Genomic DNA, 13,217 nt, shown 5'->3' with positions numbered 1-13,217 from the left:
ATACGACAATATACAGTTGACCCTTGAACAGCACGGGTTTGGACTGTGCAGTTCCACTTATACATGGATTTTCTTCAACCAAACACAGATTGAAAATACAGTATTCATGGGATGTGAAACCTAAGAGCCAACTTTTCCTGTCTGTGGGTTCTGCAGCGTCGTCTGTGGGACTTGAGTACATGCAGATTTTGGTACAGCAGGGATCCTGGAACCAATCCCCATGCATGCTGAGAGATTACTGTAATTTATTATTTATCAAATTGATTATTTTTTTAAACATAAACACCTGGGCTTGGTGTTTTGGGAAGGCAGAGAGTAAAAAGGGCTTTCAGCTGTTTAGTAGTAATGTAAATTGGTACAATATTCTTGGAAGAAAACTTGTCAGTATATATGCAAACTCCTTTTGCTTTAACAGGATGCCTAGATGTAGGGGCTAGGGGTGGGCATGCCTGCATTCCCTCTTCAAATCACCTCTGGTGCAAAGATCCATCGGTTTATGCCTCTGTTATGGGTTTGTGTTCCAGAAAGCAAAATATAACCTTAACTTTAAATGTAACCATTATGTGTTTCTGTCCTGGGAAGTAAAATTTAATCTTAATCAGGGTAAACCAGTCTAGCACTGAGAAGACCCCAAATCTCCAAAGCAACCAACTATCAACTGAGAGTCTCTGGATATGTACCCTTTAAAAGACCAGAGGAGATCAACCCTTCATATCTGAGGCAGGCTCCAGGCTAAATCCTGAACTACAGAGCATTAGCCAGTGTGGGCTCACATGGGGCCCTGCCATTGTTAAGTGGTGCTCTCCTGCAGCTCAAGACTAGCACAGCGGGAGAGCAGGGGCTACCTGTATTAGTCAAGGTTCTCTTAGAGGGGCAGAACTAATAGGATATATACAAATGCACCAATCCCCAACCCAAATATATATATGAAGGGGAGTTGATTACATATTAACTTACATGATTACAAGGTCCCATAATAAGCTGTCTGTAAGCTAATGAGCAAGGAGAGCCAGTCTGAGTCCCAAAACTGAAGAACTTGGAGTCCAGTGTTCAGACAGGAAGCACACAGCATGGGAGAAAGATGTAGGCTGGGAGGCTAGGCCTGTCTCTCCTTTTCACGTTTTTCTGCCTGCTTTATATCTGCTGGCAGCTGATTAGATTGTGCTCACCAGATTAAGGGTGGATCTGCCTTCCCCCAGCCCACTGACTCAAATTGTAATCTCTTTTGGCAACACCCTCATAGACACACCCAGATACCTGTATCCTTCAATCCAATTAAGTTGACACTCTAGTGTTAACCATCACACTATCTATCACCAGGCTTGGCTCAATCGCTATGGCCAGGAGAATGGAGTAGTCTGATTGGCCAGCTGGTTTATATCCTTGCCCCTGTGGTGGAGGGTGACATATTCAATCAAGTCCCATTTAGACCACATACAGTAGGGCAGGAGTCCCCACAAGGGAAGGAATGATGGATATGCTTAAAAGATACAGATGTTACCACAGGGGGCAAGTAGGCATTCTCTTACCTGCATGCTCAGGCTCCCTGACTCCCTCCTGGAGTCACCGGGCCATTTCCCTGTGTTACCTAAGGAGTATACCATCAAGCAAATACACCTGATGTTGAGTCTCATGTGTTGCTTGTCATTCTATTATCCCCAAGAACTGGAAGAGATGGTCCCTCTTTCTCAGGTGTAGTGGGATCTGTCTTCCCTGCTATGGGATCACACGTGATGTGTGAAAAGAAAGACTGGGGACAGGTCACACCCAAAGGAAAACCTGGAGTCCTGGAAGGAGCCTATTTCAACCTAGGAATGTGCATGTGTGAAATGAGTCGGCTACAGGTGGTTGTGCAAAGTTGGTAGAAGGTATTCCACCCACAGGCAGTCCACCCAGGCTCCATCCACAGGCACTCAGAGCTCCAGAATCAACCAGATGTCCTTCTCCAGTTTATACAAATGTCTCCCTTCTTTAATTTCCTGCTGCAATTTGCATTGGCCTGCTAGTGACCTCCCAGCTGGTCTCGCATTGTTTTAGAAGAATTCAGCATGTCTCCTTAACTAGCAGGAAAGCCACAGGTTAAATCCTACCTACTTCCTTAAGCCTCCCTTGATTACCCCAGCCTAGGATGATCTCTCTTTCCTCTTAGCCCTACTGTTTATACTGGCAGTCATCATTCTGCTTTGTGGCAGCTTTTCGCTGGTTGAATTGAATCACTACATATTTTTAGCATCAAAGTTAATTCTTTGTGCATTCACACTTTCTCTCCCCACACGGAGTGGGGAGAGAAATGGAAGTTATCGTCCATTTCTTTATATCTCCAGCTACATACAGCACCCAGTACCAGGCAATCTAGCCTAGTGGCTCAGAACCTGGGCTTGAGAGTCATACACCTGAGTATGAGTTCCAGTTCTGCCACTTACTAGCTGCATAACCCAGGACAAGTTATCAGCCTCTATCTGTCTTCTTTGTCTATAAAATGAGGATGAAAGTAGCCCCTTCACTGGGCGGTTGCAAGGATGGAGATAAATGAGTGGGAAGTGTCCCACACGGTGCCAGCTATGAGTATATAAGTGTCTATAAATACCTGCTGATTGAATGGCTCTGATAGAGGAGGGGCAGTCAGTAACTAGAGAGAGGGATGCTCTAGAGCAAGGCTGGGAAGCCAGAGCACCCGTGTTGAGGACCCCATGCTGTCCTAAATGGGGAGGCAGAAACCTGGTGACCCTGGGCAACAGACTCCACGGGACAGGTCAGAGTTCTGGTTAAGGGAAAGAAATGTGGGGAACTGAGGTTTCATAACACAAATTAAGTTATTAGAATGTTACTAATTCATTCAGCAAGCATTTATTGAGCACCTATTGTATGCCAGGAAAATAAGATATTTTCTCCTTGGATACAGTTAAGAGAATAATAGCAAGAGTGTGTCCCATGTCCACATCTATCCATCACGCCTCTATGTGCATATATAGTTTGAGCCTCATGACTTCTAGCCTGAATCGTTGTGATTGTCTCTTAAGTAGTCTTCACAGCCACTCTCATGTTTTCCTTGTTAATCTATACAGAGCAGAGCTGGCCAAATGAGTTTTCTAAAATACCTGAATAATGTATTTCCTTTCTAATCTTTTAGTGGCTCTCCACTGCTGGGATGTCTGTCCCTTCTGGGTCCCCACGCTCCAGTGTTTCACACTTCCAAGTATATTGCAGACACAATCTTCCTGTGTCTCAACCTAGCAAATACCTTTTTATTCTTTAAAAACCAGTTCAAGTATGAGTTACCCTGGGAAGCCTTTCACATCCATCAGAGCCACCCACTGTATTTAAATAGAGTGAATTTAATGCAAGGGATTGATTTTCCAGAGGATGGAAACATGGAGTCACCAAACAGGAGACAGTTTTTTAGCACCAGTAAGAAACTGTTACCACCCACAGGCTGGAGGGGCAATTGAAGGAAGTCACCAGAGCTCAGAAGCCATGATCACTCTGCTGAAGCTGGACCCCAGTGGACCTGTCTAGTGGGAAATGGGCTCATGGGAGAGACCACATGCTTTTAGGATTTTGAAGATGCCACTCAAGGCAGAGGAAGGGGAGAGCTATCCTGACTTTCCCCTTTTCCCATCCTCCAGCCTGTCCCAGCACCTCCCACTGGCTGAAACAGCCAGAAGCCAGCTGACACTGAACCTGAAGGGGTTGCTACACCCCATCCCTTACCTCCCCACCCCCTTCCTGCCTCCCCCAACTCCCCAGAAAGTGGGTGAACAGAGGAAGTGTGAGGGGCGGAGCTCCTTCCTTTCCTGCCTCTCCTATGGTGATAGCCACCCCCTCTTCTCTCTTCTCTGCTCTCACTGTGATCCTGTTTTCTAGATAGCACTGATTCCAATGGGCTGTGATCTCTCTGTTTATAAGCCTGTTCCTTACTAGGTTGTGGAGTTCCACAGGGTAAGACAATGGCTTTATTCATCTTGGCATCCTCAGCTCCGGGCATAATTTACAGTATGTAATAGGCATTTAATCGTCCTTGGGTATCTATTGAAAGGAAATTCCTGGGGTCACCTCCAGCTAGCTCTCCTTCTCCATCTCCTTTTTCAATCTACCTACCTTGACAGTCTGAACCTTCCTCAGCACTGAAGAAGAAACAAGGAGCTTGGGGTTCATCCACCTCTCTGAGTCTGCAATCTAGGGCCTTATATTTAAATTCTCTCAACAACAAATCACAACAGTTAATTACACTCAGAGCACCATCAACCTATCAACCTTCTACCTTCCCAGAGCTACATGAAAATTATCCATGGAAATTCCCCTGAATCTCAAAATACCTTCCCTCTACCACCCAAGAAGTTTCTGGGCCACCTCTCTCTGCTGTTAATCAGTGTGTGCTCAGGGTAAACAAACTAATTTTAAAATCAGCTTAAGCAAAACATAATTAGGAAGATAAATTAGCTGCCCCCCAAATTGCATAATGAATGCCCAAGCAGAAATTATTTTTATTATCCACCATTTTTTATTATCTACGTAACATTTTCCCTTCCGTCATTGCAGATGATACTTGGCTGACAGCAGAGAGAAATAACACAGGACTTAACTTCTGGCCTTGATAATCTATCTATACAATAATTACCAGAGGAAAAAAACCTGGCTTTTGTTTTTCTTATCTTGAATTTATAACACCAGCCTAGTGGTATAGCAAGAAGGTACAGAGAAAAATACCCCTGTTACCAGAGTCAGACAGCCAGGGTTATATTGCTGTACCATCACCAGCAAGTTAGGTAACCTCTGAGAAATCAGTTTCTCCACATGTAAAACGAGGATGATGACAGTACCTACCTTAGTGATGATGAGAGTCAACATGCTTACTCCACGGTTCTAACCGCTTCGCACGAATTCATTCCTTTCATCTTTACCACAACCTCAGGAAATACACACTATTATTCTTTGCACATAAGGAAACAGACAGAGAGAGATTAAGTAACTTGCTCAAAGGGATATTGTGAAAATTGGGTATAGTAACTGATCTTTATAGAAACGAGTCTTTTAACAAAGCTCCCTGGTCAAGAGGCCTGGATCCTTCACTCCTACCTCTGCATTTACTGCTCTCTGTTTTAGTATCCCCCTATGTGAAATGCCAGACAACAGCAGCTGTCAATCAGTGGCCTATGGGGTGGACCTGCCTGCAGCTACATTGTGTTGCATTGCATAGTGTTTACATTTTAAAAAATAGTTGCAGCGTTAAAAATCAGATTTCCCTCTATTTCTCCCTTTCTCATTTTTCTCTCTCTCCACACATATTCGTGGGTGAACATGTGTGGGCACCGACAGAGAGAAGAGAGAAAAAGAGAGAGAGGGAGGAGGGAGAGAGGGGGAAGAGGGAGAGAGAGGGAGGAGGGAGAGAGAGGGAGATTTCAAGCTTTTCTTGAGAACAGGCCCATCTGGCCACATGGGCTCTTATTCCCATGGGCAACATTGAGCCAAGGCCACCTCCTTTTATAAGAGGCAAATATGCCCCAATTTGCCATAGTCCCCATTTCTCACACTTGTGCAGTCATTTAAGTCTGCGATATCCAGACTTAATGATCACTAAGGTCTCTCCCTGCCACCACTAACAGTCCATGATTCTTTGACAACTTAACAGAGTTTCCCAAAGGAAGAATCCACTGCAGGGCACCATAGATTTTTACTGAATGTTTCTGTCACATAGGGTGACCAGTTCATCCCAATTTAACTGGGACTTTCCCCTTTTCAGATGCAAAGTCCTGCGCCCCAGGAAATTCCTCAGTCACAGGCAAACCGGGTTAGTTGACCTATGTGTCACGTCACAAGGTCACCTCTAAGGTGGCCCCTCCCATCTGGGAGATGATGATGCTCTACTGCATCCTAGTTGTCCTGAGTCTCACTGGGCAACTCCTGTGGTAAAAGGATGGCATGCCTACTATCCCCACCCCACAGTAGATATGCAGGGGATGTGGGCAGGCCAAATGGAGAGGACCTTAACCTGGTTCCCAGTTTCATGACCGATTCTCCTGATGGGGCTCTACATGATCTTAGGTAGGTCACTCAGGCTCTGGCCTCTCTGCCTTGCCATTCATTCATGCAACAAATATTTATTAAACGTCTTCCCTATACCAAGCGCCGTTCTAGGCACTGAGGATACAGCAGTGAATGAGCAAGAACAAGGTATTTACCCTTAGAGAACTCACATCTAGAAAAGGAAAGACAGGAAAACAAGCTAATAATATCTGACAGCATTTCAGATAGTGATAATCCCATCAACCATATGAGAAATGCAGTCAATGTGGCTACAGGGCCATCAGCAATTTGGGTGAGAGGGAAGAAGTACCAGAAATGAGTCAGAATTTCACTTGGCCTCCTATTTTGAACAATAGCAAATTCTTCAGGTTTTGTAACTCAAGGGGTATATGTAACAATTCAATTTTTCAATTATGAAATGTTTCTTCCTCAGTGAAAAAAGCTTTATGGCTACAATCCATATCAATATCAAATGTGGTTCCTACACAGATGGGTTGGAAATTTATCAAGTCAAATCCACCCAAACAATAGCACAAGGATTGAGAAAAGAGAGAGGCCAAGCTTATTAGCAAATCGGACAACATTTTTTTAAAAGTACAGCTGGGCCGGGCACGGTGGCTCATGCCTGTAATCCCAATACTTTGGGAGGCTGAGGCGGGTGGATCACTTGAGGTCAGGAGTTCAAGACCAGCCTGGCCAACATGGTGAAACCCCATCTCTACTAAAAACACAAAAATTAGCCAGGCATGGTGGCAGACACCTGTAATCCCAGCTACTGCAGAGGCTGAGGCAGGAGAATCAGTTGAATCTGGGAGGCGGAGGTTGTAGTGAGCTGAGATCGCACCACTGCACTCCAGCCTGGGTGACAGAGTGAGACTCCGTCTCAAAAAAAAAAAAAAAAAAAAAAAGGTACAGCTGGGGTCAGGGGCCCACGTGCTAAAGCCATAAGCAGAAAAGTAAATAAGTAAGTAAACTGTCCAATACCTACCCCCAGCCCTCCCCCTAGAGCCTGTGTACTGCTTCAGTGAAGGAGTGACCATGTTATAACAAACTAAGTAAAAGACACTATTACAGTATGACATTCATTCATTGCACAGATAGGTATTGAGCACTTGCTGTGTGCCAAGACTGTTACCACAAATAATGAAAGAAGGGGATACTTGGGAAGTTCAGCATATTTGCCTATATTTAAAATCACCCTTTTTTATTATAAAACAACAAATTGCATTTTATAATTCTTAAGCTTAAAAGGTAACAAAAGCCCTCCTTTAAGCCAGGGTTTCTCCACCTTGGCACACTGACATTTGGGGTGAGTAATGCTTTGCCATGAGGGGCTGTCCTGTGCTTTGTAGGATGCTCAGCAGCATCCCTGGCCTCCACTCACAAGATGCCCATAGCACCACCTCCCTTATTCCCCTTCCAAGTCATTGCCATGAAAAATCCCTCCAAGTGTTGCAAATATCCCCTAGGAGGGGAATCACCTCTGGTTGAGAACTGTAACTTTAATCAATTCATTTTCTCTCACAATTGGGAGTCAGACGTGTAGGCACTTGGAAAAGCTCCCTTCTTCCTCCATGCAAATAAGCAAGGGATTCTCTCCTGGAAGAGTCCTTACATTCCCCTTCCCATCCTCAATGCTAAGACTCAGCCATCTCAAGAAAAGCAGTGCTCTCCCAGGGCTGGCTGCGGAGGTGAGAGTGAGGGCAGTGTTGGGTGGGCAGGCTCAGCCTCTGTGAAGGGGATCAGTGAGCGTCTGGAGCTTACGTGGTATGTGCGTCACGCTGCCCATCCAGGCCATGCCCCAGACCTGCATTCCTCCAAATGAGCTTTGTTAACAATGCTGGAGAAAAAGCTGCTTCTGTGCGGGGCTTACACACCCACATGTAAGTCCTACAGTCTGTGGCTTCTCTAAGCCAAGTGGATTAAAACTGCTCCATCCTTCTTAAGCATTGTGGCAAGTGAGTCTCCAAAGCTGGGTGCAGGAGATGCCTGCCTGGCCACTCCCTGCCATAAGGACTTTACAAAGAGTCCATTGTGCACAGTGTAATCTAAGATAGAATCAATGCACCCTGCTGGGCTGCTTACCCCCAGCTTTGGCCGGTTGCATAGAAGTAAATATTTTCAGTTGATAAAAAAATGCCATTGTGAACTCAAGTCAGGCAGAGCATTTTTAGATACCTAGAACCTGGGTCCTGGCTGCTTGGAACAAAAAGAAAATTTGTGTTGTGAGTTATCACTAGTGACTCAAGTTCAGCTGTCCCCAGTCATAGAAAAGAGAGGTCAAGAGGATCCGAATTCCAACTGTATTCATTCATTTGATAAATATCCATAGAGTCCTTATTGTATACCCAGCATTGGGCTCTACCCCTGGGGAGAACTTAGCTTTAGATGGACTCTTTCAGGGTTCACACATTCAGAAGCTTCCAGAGCCTCATAGTAACCTAAAAGGGGGGGTTGGGGAGGGGAGCAGTGCTTATGCCCATCTGAAGGGGCCCTCTCCTCAGCTTCAGCGGCCCGTTACCATATGGTCTTCAAGCCCAGTTTTACCAGATCTTCTGAATTTTCAAGAGAAACTAGAGAACAGAATTTTTACGTGAAATCTTTTAAGCATAGGCTGAAATTTTAAAAAGAAAAACAAAACAAACTGCCCTGCATGGATAACACCAAACCAGTCCCCAAACCAGTCCCCAAGCCTTCAAATGATAACTTTTGCTTTAGAGACAGCGGGCAGTGGTGGTGAAGTGAGGTGTCTGGAAGGAGTGAGAAGGGTATCTTTGCTTCCCCTTGCTTCATGATCTTAGGCACGTTATCTAACCTCTCCGTGCCTTATGTTCCTCATGTATAAAATGAGTGTGATAAAGCACATTGTAGATTTAAATAAAAGAATATGTGCACACGCCTGATCCATAATAACTCAATAAATGTGAGCTGTGATTTTTGCTAGCCATCAGGTCCACTCTTCCAGGAACCTCTCTTTGTAACATTCTTGACTGTTGAACATTCAACCACTGCTTGTGCACCTCCTGAGACAGGAAGCTCATGGCTTCTTAGGGAATGCCAGTTGTATAAAAATCCCTGAGTCTCAATAGCTTAATCTAAAATACATTTATTGATTGCCCATGCCCCAGTTCGCTGTGGTCAGTAGTGCTCCGTTCCACCCCATGCCTGGTGGATTCATACCCTCGCTCTGCTGGCTCTGCCATCCCCCAGGACCTTCCCAGAATCCTCTGCTGGGTTCTCTGCTTTCAGCTAGCTGAGAGGGGGAGAGAGAAAGAGACAGAATGAATGAATCAGGAGCATCACATATCACATCTGCACATTCCCATTTGCCAGAACCCTGTTACATGACCCCAATCTACTTATAAAGGAGGCTAGGACATGAAGTGTTCCTATGTGTCCAGAAACAGAACAGAGAAAACAGCATTGATGAACATCTAGACAATCTCTGCCACACACTGCATGCATATAAACACAATTCTATGGATTTAGAATGTCTGCCTGCTGGTCTCTGTTTTGCCCTTCAAAGCAACACACACAGCAGCAAGACACACGTTAGGGGGCAGACAGGCTTGGATTTGAATCCTAGCTCCAATACTTGCTAGCTTCAGACCTTGGCAAATTCCTTAATCATCTGTGCCTCAGTTTTCTCATTTGAAAAATAACGGTAGTTCTAATTGCCTCCCTGGGTTGTTGTAAGGATGGAATAAACACACTGCATAGTAGCGAGTATATAAACTGGAAGGTGCTCAGTTAATACCAGTGTCTCCTCTGGACCTCTTATACCTGATTGTTTTGCAGGTATTTAAAGATGACTATTATTATTTCCATAAGTTTTCTCTGTTTCTAGTTTTCTCAGCTATTTTCACTGTTTTTGTATTACATCATTGCAGGTCCTCTCACTCTCCTAATGGCTGTTTCGGGGATGTACCCCAGTTTGTCCCTTCACAAACTGCCTTAGTTTGGGTTTCTCTATAAGACCTTGAGACAATGACTTGGGTACAGATCATTTAGAGGGAAGTAGTCTTAGGAAACAGAAGTGAAGGAAAAGAGGAAGGGAGAAAAGTTAATAAATGAGTGGGTTACAATTGTATGCAGCTAGGATTCATTCCCATTGGGAACTCTGAGAAACCATGTTGCAAGCATCTTAGATTGTCACATATGCTATGTCCTGCAGGATGGGGGAACTGGGGCATTAATCCACGAAATCCTGTTCCCATCAACTGAGGGCTTCTATCAACTAAGGAGTATTAACTGCCTTGAGAATATGGGTTGGGTCTACATATAGCTCAGCAGGCTTTCCTGACCTCCAGAAAGTAAAACAGAAAGACACTGTAATGTGAGCTTATATGGACACTGGCAAAGTGCAAGGCAAGGTTCACCACAGCTACCCTGGAATCTGGTGGCTGAAGGATGTGGCTCAGTGCATCATAAGCTCTGCTACACGGCCTCTAGCAAGAGTGTCTGGAAGAATTTACCCCACATGCTCATAAATATTGTGTCTGAATATAGGGATTATGGGAATAGTTACTTTATCTTTTTACTTTTTTTCATTTCCTCAAGGAAACTGTGATGGTCGGTAATAAATACTGTGATCCAGGTGAGGGTTTGACCAATGCAGAACAGAAGACATAATAGCTCATTAAAAGCAGACTGAGAGTAAAGGAAGAATTAAAACTGCTTCTATTTGCAGATGGCATAATCCTGTGTATAGAAAACACCAAGGAATCTATACACAAAATATCTAGAACTCATCGAACAGTTTAGCAAAGCTGCAGGATCTAAGATCAGTATTTTAAAAATCTATTGTATCTCTATATATTAGCAATGGCAAACCCAAAAAATAAAATTAAAAAAAAATTCCATTCACAAAGCATCAAAAAGAATAAACAGGAATAAATGTAATAAAAGTTTAAGACTTGTACACTAAAAATTGTGAAACATTACTAAGAAAAAGTAATGAAGATTCAAATAAATGGAGACATTCCCTATCCATGGAGTGGAAGACTCAAGCTTGTCAAGATGGCAATTCCCCCCTCAAATAGATCTATAGATCCAACATAATTCCTATCAAAATCCTAGCAAGCATTTTTGTAAAACTTCACACACAGATCCTAAAATTTATATCAAAATGCAAAGTATAGCCAAAACTATTTTGAAAAATAAGAACAAAATTGAAAGACTTCTATCATCCAGTTTCAAAATTTACTACAAAGCCCCATGAATCAATACACTGTGATACTGATGTAAGCATAGACATATCCTTAGAGATGAATAGAGAAGAACTGAGAGTTCAGATATAAACCCTTGCATTGATGGTCAATTGATTTTTGACAAAGGTGCCAAAAAGAAAATCAATGGGGAAAGGATAGTCTTTTCTCAGCAAGTGATCCTGGGACTATTGTACATCCACATGTACGAATATGAACTTAGGCCCTTCTCTCACATCATAGGCAAAAATGAATTAAAAATGAATCACAGGCCTACATATGAGTTAAAACTACAAAACTTCTGGAAGAAAATACCTTGGTAACTTTGAGTTGGGTAAAGAGTTCTTAGATATGACACAAAAATCATGACAGTTAAAGGAAGAAATAATACATTAGACTTCATCAAAATGAAACTTTTGCACTTCAAAAGATCATTAAGAAAAAAATGTTTAAAGACAAGCTCTAGGCCGAGAAAATATTTAAAAATCATAGACTTGATAAAGAACTTTTGTACAGAATAAAGAAAAAACTCTTACAACTGACTAATAAGAAAAACAAGTCGATTTTTAAATGGGCAAAAGATTTGAATAGCCATTTCACTATAGAAGGTACATAAATGGCTAACAAGCATATGGAAAGATGCACAATATCATTAGTCATTAGGGAGACACAAATTAAATCCACAATAAGATATCACTACATCCCCACTAAAATAATTATGATGTAAAAGAGAGACAACACCAAATGTTGGTGAGGATGTGGAAAAATGGAAACCCTCATATACTGTTGATAAGAATGTAAAATGGCCCGTTCATGTTAGAAAACGGTTTGACAGTTTCTTTAAAAGTTAAACATACATTTACCATACAATCTAGTGATTCCATTCATAGGAACCTACCCAAGAGAAAGAAAAGCATGTCCACACAAAACTGTACACAAATGTTTACAGCAACATTATTCATTACAGTCAAAATCAGGAAACAACCCAAATTTCCATTAACTGATGAATGAATAAGCACAATGTAACATGAGCAGATAAGAGAATACTCCATACAGCAGCCAGGGTGAACTTTTGAGATTACAAACTTGACCTGTGATATTAAGGTTAAAAGACAAATGAGACAATTGTAGCAAGTTTGTTAACAGTTTTAAAGTATTTGACTATATAAGTGTATATAATGTCTTGTCTTGGTACCTGTGTAAGTTATTTTGGAGCTGATACACATTGTTGCTGATCTGCTGACTTGCTTCTTTGGTATGAAGCAGCATCTGAGCTTGCAATTTCTCTACTTCCCTGAATTCTCCTTGAGTTTTTCTGACTCCTAAGCCAGGTGTGTGTGTTTAGCTCCATAATGAAGGACTCTAGCTTCTGTGGAGTCTGGCTCATATTCATGAGACAATAGCCTTTTTCTGGTCTTCATTTCCTGCCTGTGGACTTCAGAGATTTGGCTAGGGTCAGATCTGCTCCCAAGCTCATGTGGCTTTTACAGCATTCACTTTTCTTGCAGGTTGTCAGATTGAGGACCTCATTTTCTTGCTGTCAGTTGGAGGCTGCCTTCAGCTCCTATGCTATATGGCCCTCTTCACATGGCCACTTGCTTTTTCAAAGTCAGCAAGCGAGACAGAATCTTCTGGAAAGATGGATTAGAACATTTTTGTTTACTAATAAAAAAATTGTATTTATTTAGAAGCATTCAGAATTCAGAATGTCAACAAAACAGCTGCAATTTTTTTTTTTTTTGGCAATTACAGAGTGGTATTCACTTAAAAAAAAAAAACAATTATTTCATATAAGCTGCATCAGAGACAAGTGAAAATAAAAAAATCTACCATCCTCATGTATACTAATTTGTGCTGTGCACCAAGAAGAACCTGCTTTAAATTTCCTTGCCAGTTTACAATCCCCATACTGTATCAGGCAAGGTTAGTGCCTATTGAAAATACACCAGGACAGTGCTATCTAAAGCCACATTCAGTAGTGTGTTA

The 13,217-nt window shown here is 42.6% G+C and overlaps 1 protein-coding gene across 3 annotated transcripts in view; it reads right to left on the bottom strand.

Moving 5' to 3' along the window:
• Positions 1-13,217, bottom strand: part of PDE8B (phosphodiesterase 8B) — a 330,903-nt gene that overhangs the window by 262,362 nt on the left and 55,324 nt on the right. The window contains exon 2 of one of the 3 annotated variants that reach the window (XM_031666254.1): positions 9,205-9,277. The exons of the other annotated variants lie outside the window; for them this stretch is intronic. Within the exon in view, the coding sequence (XP_031522114.1) occupies positions 9,205-9,277 (73 nt within the window). The remainder of the gene's footprint in view (positions 1-9,204; positions 9,278-13,217) is intronic. 3 annotated transcript variants of the gene reach the window in all.

Source organism: Papio anubis, chromosome 5, assembly GCF_008728515.1.
Source record: "Papio anubis isolate 15944 chromosome 5, Panubis1.0, whole genome shotgun sequence".
In the NCBI taxonomy this organism is placed as follows: Eukaryota; Metazoa; Chordata; class Mammalia; order Primates; family Cercopithecidae; genus Papio; species Papio anubis.
The sequence above is the reverse complement of the archived record's forward strand: the minus strand, read 5'-3'. Positions and strand labels throughout refer to the sequence as shown.